Source organism: Podarcis vaucheri, assembly GCF_965113315.1.
Source record: "Podarcis vaucheri genome assembly, chromosome: 2".
NCBI classification, from domain to species: Eukaryota; Metazoa; Chordata; class Lepidosauria; order Squamata; family Lacertidae; genus Podarcis; species Podarcis vaucheri.
Window position 1 is genome coordinate 68,567,644 of NC_138760.1, and position 23,845 is coordinate 68,591,488.

At 41.2% G+C, this 23,845-nt stretch overlaps 1 protein-coding gene across 1 annotated transcript in view; it reads right to left on the reverse strand.

The window, feature by feature from the left end:
* Positions 1 to 22,939, reverse strand: part of SPARC (secreted protein acidic and cysteine rich) — a 30,029-nt gene extending 7,090 nt beyond the window's left edge. Inside the window, exons 1-5 of the mRNA XM_082211832.1 lie at positions 22,780 to 22,939; positions 8,918 to 8,987; positions 2,376 to 2,426; positions 991 to 1,075; positions 53 to 174 (exon numbers count right to left, since the gene is read on the reverse strand). Coding sequence (XP_082067958.1) covers positions 53 to 174; positions 991 to 1,075; positions 2,376 to 2,426; positions 8,918 to 8,974 — 315 coding nt within the window. The 5' untranslated portion in view covers positions 8,975 to 8,987; positions 22,780 to 22,939. The remainder of the gene's footprint in view (positions 1 to 52; positions 175 to 990; positions 1,076 to 2,375; positions 2,427 to 8,917; positions 8,988 to 22,779) is intronic.
* Between the last annotated feature and the right edge of the window lie 906 nt (positions 22,940 to 23,845).

Consider the following 23,845-nt stretch of genomic DNA (forward strand, 5'->3'; position numbering starts at 1 on the left):
ACTTTTGTCAGTTTGCTCTGTTGGCCTGACTTCACTCATCTTCTCTGCTCACCTTCTCAAACACTGCAGTGCTGGCTGGGCAGCTGGAAGGATCCTGGCACACACACATAGGGGTGTTGTTTTCGTCCAGTTCACAGACTTTGCCGTGCTTGCAGTGATAGTTCTGGCAAGGATCTAAGCAAGACCAGGAAGAAAAGCAATTTTTGAAGCCAAAACAGTGTCAGTGGTTCCTCACTATTAAAAAAACCCTGGAAAACTAGCCATGGAGAGATATACTCAGCCTTTTCACCAACACTAGTCTCTGAGCCATCCAGCGTAGTGTTTGCTTGGCTCATCAGATGTAGGATAGGCTAACATATTTATTTTATGGAGCAAGGCATATAGTCCAATAGTCTATGTTTGTCTCTAACTAGGGCAGCACAGGAATGACCAGAACTCCTTAACTGATGTATTGGAGTTAAGTTGCAACTGTCAGCATTCTCTTCTGAAAGAGTGATACCTTACTGCCACCATCTAATGTACTTTGAATCTTTCCCAAGCCTAAAAAATATCTGTAAACGCAATCTGCATGGCTAAAATGGAGTGAGAACCAGCCTCAGAGGGAGCATGCGGTTCACAGACCATTTCCTTCCCTCTGTGGTCCTTTAAAGTAATACCCCTGCAACTTAAAGCAGCCTATGGAGAGAGTGATGCTGTTGGGTCTTCAGGGTGTAAGATTGGGAGGGCGGGACTTAAATGACAGTAGCAAGAAACATCATCTGGCATGAGCATGCCAGGGCTGCTGCAGCAACTCCTTTTCTTCAGTTTTTTGCATTTCTATAAAATTTGCATTCTTATATACAGGGCTGGCCCACCCTTGAGGCAAGGTGAGGCAACCGCCTCAGGTGGCAGGATGTCAGGTGCCAAAATGTTTTGGGCTGGCCCTGCTTATATTATGTGTACATATAAAACATTGCAGGTTTAAAGTATAATATCCAGAGTACTGCTTACTTTCAGCAACAATCTCCTCCACATCCACAGTGGGCTCTTCAAACTCTCCAACCTCCACCTGAACAGGGTTGATACCCACAGGTTCCTGGGAAGAGAGGTGGAATAAGGTCAGTTATTGTTGTGTTCTGGTTGATGACAACCTGGAAGTCTGTTGCGACATAGAAACCATACCCAACTCAAATAGGCTGTTTAAAGAGAGACTCACAGCATTAGGAAGCCAAAGGTCAGGGAAATGTCTCTAGAGTTAATTTCCTTTCATGAAAGAAGAGCCAACTTGAGGTATTATTATTAATAATAATTAAATTTCTATACAGCCCTTCACCTGAAGATTACAGGGTGGTCGAAAATGCATAATAACAAACAAAAACAACACACACACCCCCTCCAATTTAAAAGGCCATAGATTGTTTAATTAGCTAAAGGCCTGGGAGAAGAGGAATGTTTCTGCCTGGCACCTGAAGATATGTAACAAAGGTGTCAGGCAAGTCTCCCTGGGGAGAGCATTCCACAAACGGGGAACCACCACAGAAAAGGCCTGTTCTCATGTTGCCACCATCTGGCCTCTCATGAAGGAGGCACACAAAGAAGATGATGATCCGGTTGGTTCATATGGGGAGAGGTGGTCCTTGAGGTATTTAGTATACTATATGCCAATAGTGAGTTCATACTCTAAAATGTAGCCAAATAGCACAGGAGTCTTTGAGGAAGATTTGGAGAAGCACAATTTTTAGTGAACTATAAAAGCAGGGGAGGGGACTCTTGAGCAATTCAGTGAGAACTGAGCATGCTCAATGAGCACAACTGGTTGTTGTGGGCGGAGGATACAGAAATCAGGGTGGGGAGGGGAAATGGAATGGAATGGGGTGTCCTAGGAGAGGTATGGCTGACTGGTGGCTAGCTGGAACCCTGAACAAGAGCGCTCCACACTGTGACTGAGTTAGTTACAGGCCCCACCTCTCAACAGTGCTTCCAGCTGCAGTTCCGTTCGTCTCTTGATCACCCTTAAATTTCAAGCAAGCAGTATGAAAGCTCTTAACTCATAATAAAATGAATAAAAAGCCTGATCTTGAGAAATGGTGATCTGAAGCAACTATCTCCAGAAGGATAGCTGTGTTAGTTTGTTTTAGCAAAAAAAGAGAGCAAAGAGTCTTGAGGTACCTAAAGACTAACATATTTATTATGGCGTAAGCAGATAGCAGTCCATTGAACGTATATGCCATAGAAAATGTGTTAGGTTGCTTCCAGACCACCTGTTTGCTGAGAATCCATCCCAATTTGCTTGGGTGGTGGTCATACAACTTCCCATCAGTCGTTATCCCACCTCTTCCAATGCATCTGCTCCCACAAAGCACATAAAAAGAGGGGAGTATTGATTCACCTCGTACCTCTATTGTAGGGTCCTCTACTACTTCCATCTCCTCTGGTAGAGCATCCTGCTGCAAGGAAGAAATAAGGAAGTCAGGTGTGGATGTGTCTCCCATCCTAGCTCTACTGCAGGGTTTCCCTCAACCTTGTGCCTGGAGCTCCACCCCTACTGCAGTGACCAAACACACACATGTACAAAGCTCCTCTGCCACCCCACCCAAGTGCTGCAACCAGCAGGAAGAAAGTGTGAGACCTTCTGCATAATGCTCCCCTTTGCCACAGTTAGAACCTAGCAGGCCCCACTCAAGTCTGTGGAGCTCCTTGCCTTGCTTTGGAATGCAGTATTGTCGTATCTCATTCCTTAATAGACTTGAAGCCATTCAAGTATCCTTGGCCCAATTTTATTTAAAACACACACACACTTAGAATTCAAAGAGTTAAGGTCCTAAAATTCCTGTTGCTCACTAACTTGGGCACCACCCAATGGACTTTGCCAGCAACACTTCCAGCACACCTGTCCCTAAGGTGCAGTTTTGGCAGTGACTTTGAAAAGAATCAAACTTTTGAATATAGTCATCTGAGAAGGATGGATTCTGGCATGTGTACATCCATGCTTGTTCTGACTTAGCCTGAGTTCACACAGCAGTTTATTCCATTTCCCTAACTGCAGCCTATCAGAAGCTGTGATTTGGTTTCTGAATGTTTTGGAAGTCGAACGGACTTCTGGAATGGCTTCCATTTTGACTTCCAAGGTACGACTGTACTTGAGCTTTCATATGATGTAAAAGCCACTTCCAGAACTACAGCAGAATACAGCCGTACCTCAGCTCCCGAACACCTTGGGAGTCAAACGTTCTGGCTCCCGAAGGATCGAAAACCGGAAGCGAGTGTTCCGGTTTTCAAACATTCTTTCAGAAGCCAAATGTCCAATGTGGCTTCTGATTGGCTGCAGGAACTCTGTTCTAACAAAAAATTGCATATGATGTGGAGGCTCTAGGGGTCTGAAAGAAGGGGGCAGATGAAGCTGCAGACAGAGGAAAAATGGCAAATGGGAGGAGACTTGGAAGAAGCAGAGGTCTAGGAGAGGAAATGGCTGTGACCAAGGGAAGGAATGGTGGGCCAAAGCCAGGTGGAAACAAAAAAAGGAAACCAGGGCTTGGTACATGCCCCCCATTTATAGCCTCTCCTTTCCATACTTCCAGAAACAACAACCCCATTTCTAGAATTTGATAGGTATCTTGCTGGCTTGAACCATCTTTTCCTGGCACCAAGAAGGGGAGGGAAAATCCCTGCAAGTCAACATGCGGCAATCCGTTTGTTGTATGTTGGCCCTGAAACTCACTTTTCTTATGCCTTGCTCAATGGCAATCCTATAGCAGGAGGGGCAGAAATTTATTCTAGGAAACAGGTTTTAAAATTTTATTTGACATCCCAAATAACATCTAAGGATAATAACAATTGTAATCGCAAGTATCTAGGAATTGCTTAGAAATTGTATAATTTAATTTGTTATTTGATATTTGATACTTGGGGGAATGTCGCATACACAAAAAAAGGGGACGGAGGGGGGGACCCCAACAGATAGAAGAGCTTCAAAACAGGAAGCAGAGTTCAAAACAGAAATATTGAAGATGTTTGCAGAAATCAAACAGAGCGAAAAAAATCTGGAGATAAAATTAGAACAGGTTGATAATAAAATTGGGAAAATGGATAAAAAGATTGAGGAGACAGTTAGTGAACTAAAGGGACAAATTAAAGAGGTTTCAAAGAGAGTGGATGAGGGTCTGAAAAAAACAAAACATGAAATGAAAGAGTTGAAACGGGAAGAAGAGAAGATGAAAAATGAGATAGCAGATTTAAACAAAATACAGGAAGAAATAAAAGACTCTATCGCAATGAATGAACTAAAACAGAGAGAAGTGAATTTGAGATTGAGGCAAATACCGGAAGTACAAAATGAAAATATAAAAGAAAGATTGATAAAAGAGATTGCACAATGGATGGGGTTATCGGAGGAAGAAGTGGGGAAAACAATACAAAATGCATTTAGAATGAAAATAAGATCAAGTAAAGCCAAAAAATTCCCAGGTGACTGCCTAATAACATTCAAAGATAGAGAGATGAGAAATCAGATCTTACAAAGAAACAGAGAGAAAAGATTATATATTGATGGGAATTATATAATTATATTTAAAGATATTCCAATAAGATTGTTGAAACGAAGAGAAACTTATAAACCATTGGTGCAACTGCTTAGGAAAAACAAGATCGATTTTAGATGGGAATTCCCGGAAGGAGTCTCGTTTTTTTATAAAGGGGTAAAAAGAAGATTGATTAGCCCGGAAGAAATAGGGAAATTTACAAGGAGATACAAAGAGCTTCAAGTAGAAGAGGAAGAGGTCAAAGGGGCAGAAGGAGGACTAAATTTAAGGGAGGAACTCGAATCAAGAGAAGAAGAAGAACAGGTAGAGAGAGGATCAGAAGAAGAGGAAGAAGACGAGATAGGAGAAGAGATAGAAAGACTATAAAATAAACTTAAATTTAAACAGGGACAAGAAGAATGACGCTAAAACTGTGGAACTGGAACGTGAACGGGATGAACGATAAGAGAAAACGGAATAGGATTGAACATATGTTAAAAAAGAAAAATTTAGATATTATATGCTTACAAGAAACCCATGTGATTAAAAAACACAGGAAAATTCTAATAAACAAAAGGTTGGGAAATGAATTTGTATCCTCGGATAAAGAGAAAAAAAGAGGTGTTGTATTATACATTAAAAATAAAATTGAATCTCATCAACTATTTAAGGATGAAGAAGGCAGAATTATAATGGTTCAAATTAAGTGGCAAGGTGAAAAGTTGATAATTGTTGGGATTTACTCACCAAATGGGAATAAGAAGGAATTTTTTAGACTATTAGAGGAGAAATTATTTGAATATATGGACCAAAAAATTATAATAATGGGAGATATGAACGGGGTGGTTTCATTAGAAATGGATAGATTGAGGAAAACGAAAAATAAGGAAGGAAAACTACCTAAAACGTTCTTTGCAATGACGAAGAACTGCAACTTAGTTGATATTTGGAGGCTCAGACATCCCTTGGAGAAGCAATTCACATACCACTCCGAACCAAATCAAACAATGTCAAGAATAGACCAAATATGGGTATCAAAGGAGTTAACCCCAAGAATCCAAAAAATAGAAATACAGGCAAAGGTGATTTCAGACCACAACCCAATAGAAATGGAGTTAAAAGGTTTTGAAGAGCGAACCTTCAGGTGGAGGTTGAATGATAACATATGGGATGATCAAAAATTTGTAGAAAAAGCACAAAAAAATTTATCTGATTACTTTAGAGACAATATGGATAAGGGGACAAAATTGAGTGTGGTGTGGGATGCAAGTAAGGCGGTGATGAGGGGCCTTTGTATTCAGCAGAATGCATGGAAAAGAAATAACAAAGGAAAAAAAGACAAAGGAGATTTTAGAACAGATTATGAATAAGGAACAAAAACTGATCAAAAAACCTAATAATGAGAAGATAGTACAGGAAATAAAGATTCTTCAAACACAGTTTGCAATGCTAATAAATAAAGAGGTTGAGTGGAATATTAAAAGGTTAAGACAAAAAAATTTCGAATTTGCCAATAAATCAGGAAAATGGCTTGCTTGGCAAGTGAAGAGGAGAAAAGAACAAAACACAATTAATAAAATTGAAGTGAATGGAGAAGAAATAACAGATCCGAAAGGAATTAGGAAAGGATTCGTCGAATTTTATAAACAATTATATAGGAATAAAGAAAGGAATAATAAGAAGAAAATAGAAAGATATCTGAAAGAGAAGATGGTGAAGAAGATCCCAACAGACCAAAAAGAACAGTTGAATGCTCCAATTTGTAAAGAAGAAGTAGAAGAAGTCATAAAAGAACTAAAAAGAGGGAAAGCACCGGGCCCGGATGGGTTCACCACAAGCTATTATAAAGAAATGAGAGATACGTTGATGGTCCCGTTAATTAAAGTAATGAACAACATCTTAAAAGAAAAGGATATCCCAGGAACATGGAAAGAGGCATTTATCACAATAATACCAAAACAGAATTCGGATTTGACCCAAATTAAGAACTACAGACCCATATCGCTCCTAAACACAGATTACAAAATCTTTACAGGAATCTTAGCAAAGAGATTAAAAAAGATACTAGTAAAAATCATACATAAAGATCAACAAGGCTTCCTACCGGGCAGGCAACTAAGAAATAATATAAGAAATATAATTAATGTTATAGAATACTTGTCCGATAGGTGTGATAAACCAGCAAGTTTAATATTCGTAGACGCGGAGAAAGCCTTCGATAATGTGATCTGGGAATTTATGTTGAGAAATTTGGAGGTTATGGAGGTGGGTCAAGAATTTTTTAATGGTATTGAAGCAATATATACGGAACAGAAGGCAAGGTTGATTATAAATAACATCATCACGGAAGATATAAAAATATCTAAAGGAACAAGGCAAGGTTGCCCGCTTTCACCATTACTGTTCATAGTGGTCCTGGAGGTTTTATTAAATGCCATAAGACAAAATAAGCAAATTAAAGGGGTGACATTAGGTGTTAATGAATACAAAGTAAAGGCCTTTGCGGATGATGTGGTGGTGACTTTGGAAGAACCGACAGAAAGTATAAAAGAAATTATGGAAGAAATGGAGCAATTCGGGAAACTATCAGGATTCAGATTGAATAAGATGAAGACTAAAATGATAGTGAAAAATATGGACCAAGATAAAATTGAATTATTAAAACAACAAACGGAAATTGAGGTAGTTAAAAAGATTAAATACTTGGGAATTTGGCTCTCAGATAAGAACATAGATTTATACCAATATAATTATATCCCAATGTGGAAAGAAATAAAGAAGGATTTGGAGGTTTGGAATAGACTGAAACTATCACTATGGGGAAGAATATCAATGGTAAAAATGATGGTGCTACCTAAGTTGTTATTTTTATTCCAAACTTTACCCATACTAAAAGGTAAAAAAATTTTTGGGGAATGGCAAAAGGGAATATCAAGATATGTCTGGGAAGGTAAGAAGCCCAGAATTAAATTCAAGTTATTGACGGACGCAAAGGAGAGAGGAGGCTTCGGTCTCCCAGACATGAGATTATATTACGAGGCAGCATGCCTGTGTTGGTTGAAAGATTGGGTAAAATTGGAAGACAAAGAATTACTAGATTTGGAAGGGTATAATAACAAATTTGGGTGGCACGCATATCTATGGTGTGATAAAAAGAGGCTACACAAGGGATTCGGAAACCATATTTTTAGAGGAGCACTAATAGAAGTCTGGGATAGATATAAAAACATATTAGAACCAAAAGTCCCACATTGGCTATCCCCGTTAGAAATAATGTGTGTTAAGAAAACTAACATGAGAGGAAAGTGGGGAACATATGGAGAAATGGTTATCAACGAAGGAGGCAAGTGGAAAATAAAACCATATGACCAAGTTAAAACATTAACATATGACTGGCTACACTACTTCCAAATTAATGAAATGTTTAAAAAAGAGCTGAAGGAAAGGGGGTATGTAGAAAAAGAATCAATCTTTCAAAAAGAGATAATAAATAGTGAATCTAAAAACCTATCAAAAATGTACAAAATAATGTTAGAGTGGTATATGAAGGATGAGGAGGAGAAGTCGGTGATGGTGCAATGGGCAAAGGATCTGGGATACAATATTCAATGGGAGGATTGGGAAAGGTTGTGGAAAGAGAATATAAAATTTACTGCCTGTATGATATTGAAAGAAAATATGATGAAAATGCTCTACAGATGGTATTTATCTCCTGTAAGACTGGCAAAGATGTATAAAGTAGATAACAAATGCTGGAAATGTAAACTCAAAGAAGGTACATTCTTCCACCAGTGGTGGGAGTGTAAGAAAGTTAAAAGCTTCTGGGAAGAGATTTATAACGAGATGAAAAAGATATTGAGGTATACTTTTGTGAAAAGACCAGAGGCTTTTTTATTAGGTATTGTAGGGAAGGATATCAGAAGGAAAGATCATAAATTTTTCCAGTATGCCGTAACAGCCGCCAGAATAGTGTTGGCACAGAGGTGGAAGCAGGAGGAAATTCCAAAGGTAGAAGAATGGAGAGCAAAATTAATAGAATACGCAGAATTGGACAAATTAACAGGGAAGATTAGATATACAAAAGACCAAAAATTTATAAAGGACTGGGAGAAATTTGTGTGTTACCTGGAAAATAACTATGGTGTAAATACAACGCTGGTGGGATTTAAAGAGGCTTTGTAAAGAACTAATGAATATTGTTTAATAGGAATATAGGAGGAAAGGAGGGGTAAATGGCAATATGGAAGAATGGAATGTGTATTAAAAGAATAACTATGAAAGAATGTCAGCGACGTTGAAGGAAGTCGAAAATGGATATGAGTTGTTGTAAAATAGATAAAATGTATAAAGAGCTGGATTCAATAAAAGCATTTAAAAAAAAAATTAAAAAAAAATTTATTTGATCTAAGTTCAATACTTACCGGTGCTGCCAGGGCCTTGCCTGCCAGGCAGAAGAGGAAGAAAATCCAGGCCCGCATCTTTGTTTGAAGTCTGGAGAGAGAAGAGGAAACGTTTGACTTATATTAGGGTGGGGATTGAGTACTATATTCTACTGTATTAATTTTAATTGAAATTATGGGCTTTATTGCACGAGAGTCAGTTTATTATTTTCATTTATTGCAGTTTATTCCACCCTTCCTCCAAGGAATTTAGGGTAGCATGCTTGATCCTCCCCGAATTTTATTCTCACAGCAACCTTATGAGGTTGGCTAAGTTGATAGATAGTGAGTGGCCCCAAATCATGGTGAGCTCAAATGAGGATTTGAGCTCTGTGCTGAGTAAAACATTGTAACCACAACACCATGTTTTCATGTTACTGTTTCTTCTTACAGAAAGAATAAGTAAGGGTAGATAAGGGTTTTGACATAGTTGACACTGATGACCTGCAAGGATGCTTCAAAAAAGAAAGCAATGGGAGTAATGAAAATGACTTGAACTTAAAGCTGAAGTCTTCTGCAGAACAATTCATACATGAACTTGATTAACATTAGCTGATGGAAGGATTATACCTACAGTTTCCTCCCTTCAACAATAGATAGAATCAAAGAATTGTAGAATTGGAAGGGACCCCAAGGGAATCTCAACTAAAACATCCATGACAACTGGCCATCTAACCTCTGCCTCAAAACCTGTAATGAAGGGGAGTCTCCTAAGGGAGTTGGTTCCAATAAAGCTCTTATTGTCAGAAATTTCTTCCTGGATTTTTAGGCTGAAATCCCTGACCAAGCACATGCCCAGTGGGTAAATTTCATTGAACTTGGTGGCCTTGTGGAGCCTGTTGAAAGGCTAGACACCACAATGACCTCCATCCACTGACTTCCTGGACCTAGCAAAGCAAGCCTTCATTTTGAACCCTTACAAGCAAAGAAGGAAATGCAGCGGGAGAGGTGGCAGAGAAATAGAAGGCAGAGACACTATTTCTGGGCTGAAACCTGGCATCCATAAATTTTACCTGTTAATGTTTCAGTAATAATCTCTGTTTCAGACATTGTGGGTAGCAGGGGAAAATAAAGGGCCTAAAATGAGCTTTTTCCTATTAACTACATTGCAGAACTGTGCATAACAGATAACCATAGAAGGATTTAAATATTCTTTGGATTTAAAAACAAAAACATGAAAGTTTTGCTGGGAGCCAAAAATATTTCAGAAGGGGAAAAATAAGGGTGGGAAAGTGGAAGTCAGTGTTATTCTCTGCATCATGTAATGTCCAAACCATCTTCCTGCTGGTGCAAAGCCCTATCTTTCAAATGCAATAGCATTAAGACATGTCCATCCTTGCCCAAGGAAGATCTTGCCAGAAAGCACTGGGGAAACAAACTGCGGAAATCCTGAGTGATTAAATTCTTTGCTTATCTGCAGTCTGGCATACCACAGAGGCTGCAACTACAGAATCTTCTTCTTCTACAGGCCTATATATTTCCTGCTGAGAGTTTTCAGACCTTCACCTATTTTCCTAAGAGTAGAGTGTTGATACAGATGGACAGTGCTCCTATATGGAGCTATCTTGTCTACTCCAGATGCAATTTGTAGAACTTGAATATCTGTGTCCATGAAAAGTGGTATGAACTGTGAAGAAAGGGGAATCTCTTGCTGTGCCTAGCATGCAGGCAAGAATCTGAATGTGTTGGCTGTAAAATGATATATGAACTCTTTGTTAATCTGAAAAACCACTCACAGAGTACTAGTGGGTACAAACTGGTGGGCATCTGGAAATCCAGACCAACTGATACAACATGCTATTGCCAAATGCCTCTTCAATTGCTCAGACACAATCTATTGTTCATTGATCACTTCCTGCTTCTAACAAAGAAGGGAAATCCAGGAGAATATGGAATTTGTATTCACAATAAGATTATGAGACTGATGCATACAGATCTCTCACAAATGACCTTCCCTATTGATAGCAGGTTCATGTGACAGATGTACGACAAAATATAAGACATTTATTCAAATTTTCAAAGGATTACAGAGTAAAAAATAAAAAAGTAATTAAAAAAAATACAAAATAAAAATGATTAAAAACAACTCATTCTTTCCATTGCTTATTTTTCATTAGCTTATTTCCCGGACCTCCTCACGCCTCCCTTTTTTGTATTCCAGTTCAGTTTGCTGGTTCAGCAAATCCTTACCCTCTTTGTTTATCCTAATCATTAATCTTAAAATATTATAACGTTAATTTTTTGCCTATTAATAATCAATTTTTCATATTACCTTATAGTATTACAGCTGAAAACCACTTAATTTCTATCCAACATCATTCTAACATTCATTAATTTTACAATATTTCTGTAGATAGTCTTTAAATTTCTTCCAATCTTCTTCCACCGACTCTTCTCCCTGGTCTCGGATTCTGCCAGTCATTTCCGCCAGTTCCATGTAGTCCATCACCTTCATCTGCCATTCTTCCAGGGTGGGTAGATCTTGTGTCTTCCAATACTTTGCAATGAGTATTCTTGCTGCTGTTGTGGCATACATAAAAAAAGTTCTGTCCTTCTTTGGCACCAATTGGCCGACTATGCCTAGGAGAAAGGCCTCTGGTTTCTTCAAGAAGGTATATTTAAATACCTTTTTCAGTTCATTATATATCATCTCCCAGAAAGCCTTAATCCTTGGGCACGTCCACCAAAGGTGAAACAATGTACCTTCAGTTCCTTTACATTTCCAACATTTATTATCGGGCAAATGATAGATTTTTGCAAGCTTGACTGGGGTCATGTACCACCTGTATACCATTTTCATAATATTCTCTCTTAAGGCATTGCATGCCGTAAACTTCATACCTGTGGTCCATAACTGTTCCCAGTCAGCCATCATTATGTTATGTCCAACATCTTGTGCCCATTTAATCATAGCAGATTTGACCGTTTCATCCTGAGTATTCCATTTCAACAGCAAGTTATACACCTTTGACAAAATCTTAGTTTTGGGTTCTAACAGTTCTGTTTCTAATTTTGATTTTTCCACCTGGAAACCAATTTTCTTGTCCGAATTATATGCCTCCATTATCTGATAATAATGAAGCCAATCTCGCACTTTGTTTTTTAGTTTCTCAAAACTCTGCAATTTCAGTCTATCTCCCTCTTGTTCCAGAATTTCCCAATATTTCGGCCACTTGGCCTCCATATTGAGCTTTTTCTGTGCTTTTGCTTCCATCGGTGACAACCACCTTGGGGTTTTGTTTTCCAGTAAATCCTTATATCTTATTCAGACATTAAACAATGCTTTCCTAACAATATGATTCTTGAATGCTTTATGTGCTTTGATCTTATCATACCACAGATATGCATGCCATCCAAATACGTTGTTAAAACCTTCTAAATCCAAAATGTCTGTATTTTCAAGAAGTAGCCATTCTTTCAACCAGCAAAAAGCTGCTGATTCATAGTAAAGTTTAAAGTCTGGCAGGGCAAATCCACCCCTTTCCTTTGCATCAGTTAATATCTTAAATTTTATTCTGGGCTTCTTGCCCTGCCAGACAAATCTAGAAATATCTCTCTGCCACTTCTTGAAACAGTCCATCTTGTCCACAATTTGCAATGTTTGAAACAGAAACAACATTCTAGGCAATACATTCATTTTTATCACAGCAATACGACCCAGCAGTGAAAGCTTCAAATTTGACCAAATTTCTAAATCTTTTTTCACTTCGGCCCAGCATTTTTTATAGTTGTCTTTAAATAAATTCCCATTTTTTGCTGTCATATTAATCCCCAGGTATTTCACTTTCTTGACCACTGTCAATCCTGTCTCATTCTGAAACCTCTCTCTCTCAATCGGTGTTAAATTTTTCTCTAAAACCTTGGTTTTTAGCTTATTCAGTTTAAATCCTGCAACCTGACCAAATTCTTGAATCAGTTCTAAAACCCTTTTAGTACTAGATTCTGGCTCCTGTAATGTCAATACTAAGTCATCCGCAAATGCTCTCAATTTGTACTGTTTAGCTCCGACTTGTATACCTTTAACCAACTGGTCCCTTCTAATCATATTCAGCAAAACCTCCAGGACCGCAGATGTACGACAAAATATAAAGACAACACTGGCAGTGGTTTTTATTTTTCATTTGTAGTGCAAGCCTGAGTGAAATATTTATCTAACAGTGAAATATTTTCACAAACCAGAAGTCTCCCAAGTTTTAAACTACGGGATATAAAATTCTGAACTCCAACTCAGTACTTTCAAAATTTGAACTCTGCAAAGTAGCTCCCTACCTACAAACATATTTCACACCTAAATGCAACCTCATACAAAATGTGGCTGATTTCCCTCCCCCTCTCAATATATTGCAGATCTAATATGAATGCATTTCCTGGCATTTCTATGGCAGGTTGCAGCATGCTCCCTTTGCGCCCAAAATGTGGAATCGTTTCCCAAACATGTTGCCTTCAATGCACTACAGAAAGGCTGATGTCTGAAATTTCCATCTCAGCTTTTATTTATGCCAAATGTAGCAGGCTTTAGCAATATTTACACTGTAACTTTCTAAAAACGTTCATGCTGCAGCCTCCAGCATGTTTTGCATGATGTATTTTTTGTGTATGTGGTTAGATCATGGTAAGAGAACTATAACCATTCATGAAGATGCAACAAGGTTTCATGCAAAATCATGGATGTGCCTGACAGTTCATCATTACAGACACTTTTTGGTTAGTATAGAGTAAGGCAGGAGTAACCAACTTTGTGCCCTCTAGATGCTTTGAACTACATATCCCACCATCCCTGACCAGGCTGCTTGGGGCTGATGGGAGTTGCAGCCTAACAACATCTGGAGAGTACCACGTTGGCTATGTAGGGGGCCTATTTCCCATTGACTTGGCGGCTGTCTAATGCAGACAGCCCTTTCCTCTGCCCCCACCTCTTCTCCTGCTGTTCAGTACACCAAGTCCTTTCCTCTTGCCTTTATTTGCTCTGGAGGCTGGTGAAAGCATCCTTCGTCACTGCCAAGACCTGAAGCTGAGGTCAATAGCTCTTCCCCTTTTAAATGGCATTTTTGGGGGTGGAAAAGTACAGCTGCATCTGGCTGTTTCCCTCCTCCTGGATCTACAAGGGATTTTCTTGTGCTTTGCCTAGCGGGGCTCTTTCTTGCCTTGCTTCCGAGGTCCACTGATGACCAAGGTCCGACAACTTCGCTGAGGTTCAGCAGCTACGAGCCAGGTGTCAAGGGGCTGCTTTCAGAAGACAACACCCCTTGAGCCACCCTGGTCAATATTGGATGAGGATCTCAAGTGGTGTTCCTTGCCCCAGAGAATATCAGATTTCAAGGCCCGGGGCTGTGCTGAGGTATAGGAGCCCATCTGACAGCAGGCCAGCAAACACTGAGAACAGCCACTGTTGTGCTTGGAGGTAGAAGGGACATGGATCAACTCTCTGAGCAAACAAGCTTTACATAAACGTCTGTCGCTGGAGACAGGAAACAAGTTTATTTGAAAAACAAAAATGTCCAGAAAAGCCTCCATAAGACTTATTTTTTGTCTAAGAGGAGCTGCTTTGGCTGAGGCCTTCCAGCCGTACCCTTGGTACTTTGCAATAGCAGTGTCAAATGCATAGTGTGATGTTCTCGCAATGAAGACCTGTGCAGCAGCCATCACACGGCTATCTGTGGAAAATCAAATGACTCAAGGCATGCTGCTGGGGCTTAATTTGAGCCAGACCCGGGGCTCACAGGGGCTCAACCCACGAACATGCTTCTCAGTGCCAAGACTCAGAGTTTGGATCTGCAAAGTGGATTAACGCACATGCATTCATATCCTCATGAATGCAGATGCAATCCCCCTTTCCCAACACTCTTGTTTCCCAGGAGTAGGTTGGAACACAGAACAGATGCAAAAGCTAGTTGTCCCAAGGAACAGAACTTCAAATAAGGTTTAAGTGGCATGGTCACTATCCTAGTTTGAACTACAGAAGAACCAGATTCTGTGTTTAGTTTCAGCCAGGGCTTGCTGTGTAGGCTTCGGTTGGTATCTGGTTCTATAAATGGTGCTGACATTTGATAAGGATCCCATGCTTTTCTTTAACTGGAGTGATTTCTCTATATATCCCATGGGAGGAAAAGACAGCTTCTCAGCATGTGCAGAGTCCGTCCCCACCCCAAGAACAAATAAATCACAGCTACACTCCTATCCTGCAGAAGTGTTGCCTTTTTCCCATGATCTAATTGGGGTTGGAAGTCATGTAGGAAAGTGCAAGAACAATGATGTCATATGCTGGGGTGCTAGGGTACTTGACAAACTCTCCTTGCAAGTGAGTGACATGATAATAAAGCTTTCAAGCTTATTTGTGTCATTTAGAACAGTCAGAGAAGGAGGGAAATAGTCAAGCAGAGGATGGAAACTTCTTTCCTTTGGTTTGGGGTTCTTACTTCATGCTAGCAGGTTAAATGGCAACACTTCTTTGCAAGATGGTTCAAGTTTTTGATTGACATGGCTATAAACTTATGCATGGTTTCCCTTATGCATAGTGCTTATTACCAGGAAACTACATTGGATTGTGGTCATATTCATTCTAATCAATTTGGTAATATGCTATGTACTTCTACATTTTGGTGTGCATGTGTGTGTGTGTGTCGCACACATTTATGCACACATAAATATAGGGATCAGTGCAGCTGCCTGTACTTTTGGACACTCCTTTACGGTGTGGCTATGAAGGTTGTCATGATGAGCTCTTCAATATTTGCTACTACACCATTGCATCTGACACAACAATCCCAGAGAAAGCTTTTTGTGAAAGGGAAAGCGCACTATGTGCAGTTTGCATAAACTCCCTTTCCTGGCAATTTCCCTTGGGTGCCACATGTACCTCTTTGTTGCCTTGTGGTCTATAGTCTGCGAGGAACAGCGGAATATTGAATCCCCACTTTAAATCAACATTCAAGTCCACATTATACCCAGAATAGGCTTGAAACTGGTAGCTGCTGCAGAGCTAAGGAAGGTTCCCACCAGGGCATCTCCCCTGGGTGTCCCCCCCCCCCCGTGATATCTGGAATGCAGCACACAGGCTGTTGTAAGGGTTTCTTTTGTCCTAGTTGACTCCACCATTTTGCCTTGCTGTCTTTAATGCCTAGAGTCCATTGCAGAACACGTACATCAGGCCACCTTTCCTTGCTCTTTCCTTTTGACATATGTTCCTATGCAAAACAGCACCTTATGATGATAATGAATAATGAGACCAGAGTTATTTAAAAGAGCTTTGAAAAGATGTGATCATCCTTTTTCCACACCAGCAATTTAGGTGGCTTTGGTGGCTGCCTTTTATTAACTGCATATCTCAAGCATCTCTTAGCAGATATTCTCTTTTCTCCCCTCTCTCTAAGATTAGCATTGGTGGCTTCCTCTGGACAGCGTGGACTGCTTTCTCTGCCTTTTCCCAAGGAAGGATAACGTTCATTACCCAGCATTTGAAATGACCACAAAGTTCTCTTTGCTGTCCTCTTTGTTCACATTCCATCTCATTTAAAGGATGTGGAGTCATGGAGCAAGGCTAGAGCCTGCACCCCTTTTCTCACACCCTTCGTTCTAACTACTCTTCCAACCCTGGTTTGACATGGTGGGGGTATTAACCCATGTTGCCAATTCATGTCTCTCTTAAAAAGCTATCATAGTGTGCACAGTCATCAATATGCTCACTTATCCTGAGCCTTTTCTTTCTGAGAAGAGCTGCGCAACATCTGTCCATGTAGCAGCATTATATGAATGTGGCTCAAATGCAGCATTTATGAAGAGATGCTTCTAGTTGGGTCCTTCTGTTCATGGCCAACTCATTGCTCCAGCAAAAAATTCTGTGAATGGACTGGGAAGGAAGGTAATTCTCACTAATTCCCACTTTTTGCTGTTGCCCTCTGTTCTGGAGAGTTCAGCAAACCCTCTGGTGCAGATTTGAGAGGGTGCAAGAAGCCTTACGAGTGTTCAGATAGAGCCAAATGTTTCTTCAGGATCGGCTCTTTATCAATCAGTTAAGTTGACTAGTATGGTGCTGTGGTCTAAACCACTGAGCCTCTTGGACTTGCCGATCAGAAGGTTGGCAGTTCAAATCCGTGCAACGGGGTGAGTTCCTGTTGCTCTGTCCCAGCTCCGGCCAACCTAGCAGTTCAGAGGCACACTAGTGCAAGTAGATAAATAGGAACCGCTGCGGTGGGGAGGTAAACGGCATTTCTGTGCACTCTGGTTTCCGTCACGGTGTGCTGTTGCCCCAGAAGTGGTTTAGTCATGCTGGTCACATGACCCAGAAAGCTGTCTGTGGACAAACGCCAGCTCCCTCGGCCTGAAAGTGAGATGAACACCGCACCCCAGTCGCCTTTGCCTGGACTTAACCGTCCTGGGGTCCTTTACCTTCTACTATGGCTTGACCAGGATCCTAAACAAAACGGATCCCTTTTGCAACTGTTGCTCATGGAGAAAGCCTTCAAACCGCAAACCAAGGTTTGCAGATGAGTACCATGAGCGAGCGGTTTGTGCTTGTAGCTTGCAGACAGTCACTAACATGGGAGGAAGTCCACTGAGCCAGGCAGAGGGGGCCTTGGGCAAATGCTCTCTGATGGTCAGCCTCCTCTATCATCAAGTATACCTGGTAGCAGTTGAGGTGCAGCAGCACCAAGCTGAATTTCTCACAATGCCTGAGAGTAACCCTACACCGCAGAATTAGAAGGAGGTTAAATAAAGAGTGGGCTCAGCTATCTGGTCCTGCTTGAAGTGCTATGCCACATTTTAAAAATATATATAAATGAAATGGGGGGGCTGTGTGATAGCTGTTGCTGCAACGGTAATACTTTTAAAATGCAGCTTTCTGTTTATAAAAACCCCATAGAAAGTTGTTCAAAAATAAATGAATGCAGCGCAGCTTGCTTTGAAACCTCATGGAGGAGAAGGCTATCGATGGCTACTAACCCTGGGGGCTGCATTCTGCCTCCATGAACAGAATGCAAGTTTGCTGAAAGCCGCAGGAGGGGAGAGTGCTGCTGTGCTCAGATCTTGCTTGCAGGCTTCCCATAAGCATCTTGTGGATGCTGGACTAACCCTGTCTTGTTCATCTTCAGGGAGACTGATTGCATCACCATTTCATTTCCAATTATTAAACCCAAGTAGCAATTTACAACATTAAAGACTGTCTAGTAACCAGTGGCATGGGGGGGGGAATGGGGGATATTGCCCTGGGCGAACAATCTGTGTGTGTGTGAACCAGGAGCTCCCCACCCCACTGAGATCCCCCTTGCACCCTGCGGCAGGGACTGGATAGCACAGAGGCTGAAGATCACCTTCTGCGTGTCCCGACCCTGCCCAGCACAGCAGAGCTTGCCCACTGGCGATAGGGGCGGGGGAGTGCAGACGGTGAAGGGCACCCTCCACACCCTGCTCCTGCATGCCTGAACACCTGAACACCCGCCCAGCGACATCAGTGGCAAGGGCTGGATGAGCCTGGGGCACATGCATGCTCATCTTCTCTGGGCTCTGGCAAAGGGCGTTACGCCACTGCTAGTAACTCCATGTTTCAAAAGCCACACTAGCTAAAAGCTTACGAAGATGTAATACTATGAGGGGAGGAAAGCTTGGGAAATGGTTGGGTAACATAATCATCATCATCATCATCATCAATCCTGTCCTTCCTCCTGAAGGAGCTCAGGATGGAGATTTCATTTCTGACTCCACTTTGTACTGCTAGGCACACACATTAAGTCCTCCCTTTCCTGCTGGAAAATGGTGATCCCTTTCATTTTCTCCTCTGTAAAAACAAGCTGATGTTAGTCTGCTCTGGCAGAAGCACTGCATAAAGTGTCATCATTTTAAGAACTTGTTCAAGAGAACTACCCAATAATTCAGCTCCCTAGTATCAAATGTGTGGCTTTAACTGCAGAGAAAATGATACATGTCAGAATATCCAAGGCTTAAGGGCAGAGGAAACAGCAGGTAATTTTCACCGTAAAGATAAAGGGAAAGCTTTATATGACTGTAATATCAGGGATATGATCTAGCTCTTTATTGCTAGTCCTTAGCTGCACAAGCTAAATACTTTCCAGTCTTATTTAGCAAATAGTTTTTGAAAGAAAGAAAAATCACATGCACCTTTAATGTGCTGCCTGGGGCATAATTCTCATTGGGGTGATAAACCTGAGCTTGGGACTGTAGTTGGGACAACAACAGCTCCCTATTGTGGGGTGGTGTCTCTCAAGTAAGAGGGCCTTAAAATGCTTTGGCTTAAGAGGAGTTGTACATTTGGGTTCCTGCAAGGAGCCATAGCTGTCAACTTTCCCCTTTTCTTGCGAGGAATCCTATTCGGAATAAGGGAATTTCCCCTTTAAAAAGGGAAACGTTGACAGCTATGGCTAGAGCTTCACTTCACTCCCTGGTGTACTGAGGTGATCTTCCATTTCCCAGTGAAAGGGATGTCTGGCAGCAAGGAAGGAGCAAGAGAACAATTCTCTCATGTTCATTTCAGTGCAGCGCTGTTCAGGGCAGTTCATTTCAGATAGCGCTGACTTCTTGTTGGCATTTGTGGAGACAAAAGTAGCACAAGGAAGTTGTGCTCTGCTCTCTCTAGATTTCCCTCCTACCAGGAAATAAGAGACTGCTCCAGAAGTCCCTGTGCCATCTCATGGGCCTCTGGGGGATGTCCTGTATCTCAGCAGAAGTGGTGCCTTGGCACAATTGTGGCTAATAATAATAAATAATAATATTAATGCTTTTCCCTCAGACTGGGATTCAAGGCAGCTTACAGATAAATGGATGGATGGACCTGACTAAATTCTAAGTCCTGTCTGAGATATCCAGCACTGGAAAGCTGGGCTTGCTTTGCTTGTAATTTTCCAGTTATTTTGGGTCATGTTATTTTATGGATTCTGCGGCACCATGATGAAAGCAAGGCCAGCTGCTCAGCATTCATGTTGTCTGCTACCAGCAGTCTGTCCCAAGAGGAAAGTGGCCGGAAGTTTGGCCTGGAAGGAAGCCCAGATGCTCACCACCTGTGAAACCCCTACAGTTCACCCCTCCTCCAGTGCAAAAAGATATCAGCAACTTTCTTAAGTTATAAAGAATACCTAAACTATCAAGTACCGCACAAAGTTAATTAAAGTCTGGTTTGTTTAATCATAGCCTTTTGTTTTAAGATATAAACAGCTGGCATGAATGTAGCTGACATAAATAACTGTGTGGGCATAATTGCTGTTCTTTCACTATACCATTAAACAGTGGCTGTCCCAGAGTTGGGGCTCTGGAAGATTTACATCTTAATCTGGAGTTGCAGGGAACAGACCAGCAGCTAGACTGTTGATTGGGAGTGGCCGCTGAGACCACATAACACCGGTCTTGAAAGACCTACATTGGCTCCCAGTATGTTTCCGAGCACAATTCAAAGTGTTGGTGCTGATCTTTAAAGCCCTAAACAGCCTCGGCCCAGCATACCTGAAGGAGCGTCTCTACCCCCATCGTTCAGCCCAGACACTGAGGTCCAGCGCCGAGGGCCTTCTGGAGGTTCTCTCACTGTGAGAAGCGAAGTTACAGGGAACTAAGCAGATGGCCTTCTCGGTGGTGGCACCTGCCCTGTGGAACACCCTCCCAACAGATGTCAAGGAAATAAACAACTATCTGACTTTTAGAAGACATCTGAAGGCAACCCTGTTTAGGGAAATTTTTAGTGTTTGATGTTTTCTCGTGTTTTTAATATTCTGTTGGGAGCCTCCCAGAGTGGCTGGGGGTATAAATCAATTACTACTACTACTACTACTACTACTACTACTACTACTACTACAGTGGTACCTCAGGTTAAGTACTTTATTGGTTCCGGAGGTCCGTTCTTAACCTGAAACTGTTCTTAACCTGAAGCACCACTTTAGCTAATGGGGCCTCCTCCTGCTGCCGCGCCACCAGAGCACAATTTCTGTTCTCATCCTGAAGCAAAGTTCTTAACCTGAGGTACTAATTCTGAGTTAGCGGAGTCTGTAACCTGAAGCATATGTAACCTGAACCATTTGTAACCCAAGGTACCACTGTACTACTACTACTACTACTACCACCACCATAGTTAGTGGTAAAGACACTTGCACAGAAGATATATTCCTTTACTTTACTTTATGTATTCCAGAACTGAGTTCAAGCATTGAACACACAGTCCCCGATGGAGCCCTGGCTGATCCTCTGCAGAAGCCAAGCTCTAGTTTGAATGATAGCGAGTGAACTGAAATACTTTACTGACATGAAGACGTGTGTGTTATGAGATCCCCTCTGCCATAATAGATTGCAACGTCAGTTAAGGACAACTGGGGAGAAGTCAAGAGGCACTCTGTTGTGTCTTTCTACATTCCTTCTTTTTGGATGCTGCATAGAAGGGCGATTCAGAACCGAAAGCAGCACTTCGAAAAATAAACCTTTGAACTTTTCCGCATCTAAAATTCTGCAAAGGGGAAAAGTTCCAGCTGAACACATCTTTTCCTTTCTGCGTCTCAGGCCATAAAGGTCTTGCATCTCCTGAACCAAAAGGGCCTGAAAGGGTTGCCATGGAAGCCGACATTCCATTGTGGGAGAGTCATACAAGAGAAGAGCGCCTTTCCCCCACCCCAGTAGGCGGAGCTTGGCAAAAGTTTGAAAAGTTGATATCTCCCCACCCCCACCCCCAATCTCCTGCTTGTGCCTATGTGGCAGACAATGGCTTTGTTTGAACTGATTCATGGACTGTGCATGCATTTTCCTTAATCCCCTCCGCATACACACATAAAAATTTCTCCCCATCAACTTTATCACCCTTCCAGATTCACAATCCATTGCATTTTTGTTATATTTCCCCTCGTCCCCCACCAATACGCACACAAATAGACTGCTCAGAGCAACAGGGCTCTTTCCTATCTGCACCAGATTAAACTGCTCCAGGCGCTTAGATTGCACTCTGCAATTCAAAATTAACTGCCTTTTTCTTGGCAAACGTTTTGGAATAAAATACTGTTCCAAGAGGGAACAAAAATAAAAGAGCAGCTGAACTATTCTCTTGGGTCAGAGCAGGGGAGGCAGTGGCTGCCTTTAAAGGCAATGAAATCCCTTTTAGCATCCACTGTTGTTATTTTTTTTATAAAAAACAAACAAACACAAAACCCGACAACATTCTGACTTGAAAATCATCCTCTTTCTGTACTGCTGTCACTCTGCCAAAAGCAAATCAGTGAGATAAATAACGACAATTGCAGGGGGTAGTATACTTTAAAAACAACAACTTTCTTCTTCTTTTGATGGCCTTTTTCTGGAAAGAAAAATATGGTTGGGCTAAATGTGCTAAGATAACGTTCTCTTGACAAGTTTAGTTCCTTAGATGCTCGTAACCTGAAGTGACCAATGACAGGCTGCATTCCATGTGCCAGACCTAATTATTATTTTATTTTTTAGAGGGGAGGAATTAAATTGTGAAATCCTAGCAACAGAGTAACGACTTGCTTGAAAATTACTGTCATCTCCTTCCAATAAATAAACACATATTTATGGCGAGCAGCGGAAAGCAATGAAATAAGCAGCAAAATCCTGTTCTTTCTGAAATGTCATTGAACTAAGCCTATTAACATGTTTCAGCTATAAGAGGGGTGGGAATAGCTTTCGAACTGAGGAACGAAAGTAAGGTGCAGCAAGCAAAATTCTCAAGAATGAAAAGTCAAGAAAATGCAAAAAAAAAATATTCCCACACATTAATACAACTCCCCTTCTCCACCGATTCAGGTGCCGATGTTAGATCTTTGATAAACTGACCCGCTTGCTTAGTATCATTAACAGAGAGGAATGAGAAAGAGCAGAGAATGGAAAAGGAGAATTTGATGCCATACCTCAAGGACAGGGCAGTGGAGCTGAGAAAACTTCAGCCTCTCTCAAGGGTCTGAAGGAATCTAAGTGTTTTAGAAGGAGGCAACAGGAAACCGTTCCGAGGTTTGCTGGGCTGGGTTTCTGCTTGGCTGGCTCTCTTTCTCCTCCTCCTCCTCCTTCTCCTTCTCTATTTTCCAATTCTGTTTCTTTCTCTCTACAGTGGGCTGGCTCTCCCCCTCCCGTCCCCCTCCCACCCCGTCCCCTTCTTCCCGAGTCCCAAAAATATAATCTGAAGCTGCAGCCAAAAACTAAATGATAGACCAGAGCAATCAAGAAGTGACGGAGGAATACACTGCTTTTAGGCAGTGGAGCTGATGGAGAATCATAGGCGAGCGCCACATTTGTGGCAGGCATTTCAGGATTCCAGCAAAGACTCTTTTGTTCTCTCGGGCTTCCCCAAAATATTGTCAGCTTTACGGGGCGCTGCCCAGTCCTTCCTGTTCATACAAACCTTGCAGACCGATGGAGATGGCTGCTTATTGGTGCATAACCTGACTGAAGCAGAGGATCCAGTTGCAACTATTCTAGGGAAAGGACAACAATAGTGCCATCAACACTAAGGCAAGCAGTGTGACAAAGGAATAATAATAATAATAATAATAATAATAATAATAATAATAATAATAATAATAATAATAAATTTATTATTTATACCCCACCCATCTCCCCAGCCACTCTGGGTGGCTTCCAACCAAATATTAAAAACACAATACAGCATCAAACATTAAAAACTTCCCTAATTGCTATAATGGGAATCATATAAGGAAGCACAACACTGTTTTTTGCTGGCATTCATAGCCATCTTTCAGTGTGCGATTGGCACATATTTTCCCTACACTGATATTTATCTATTGAATTTTTATTCATTTATTGCTTTTCTAGCCTCTCTTTTCCTCTGAGGAGCTGAAGGCTCATTTAATCCTCACAACAACCCTGTGAAGTACCGTATTTTTCGCTCTATAAGACGCACCAGACCACAAGACGCACCTAGTTTTTGGAGGAGGAAAAAAAGAGAAAAAATATTCTGAA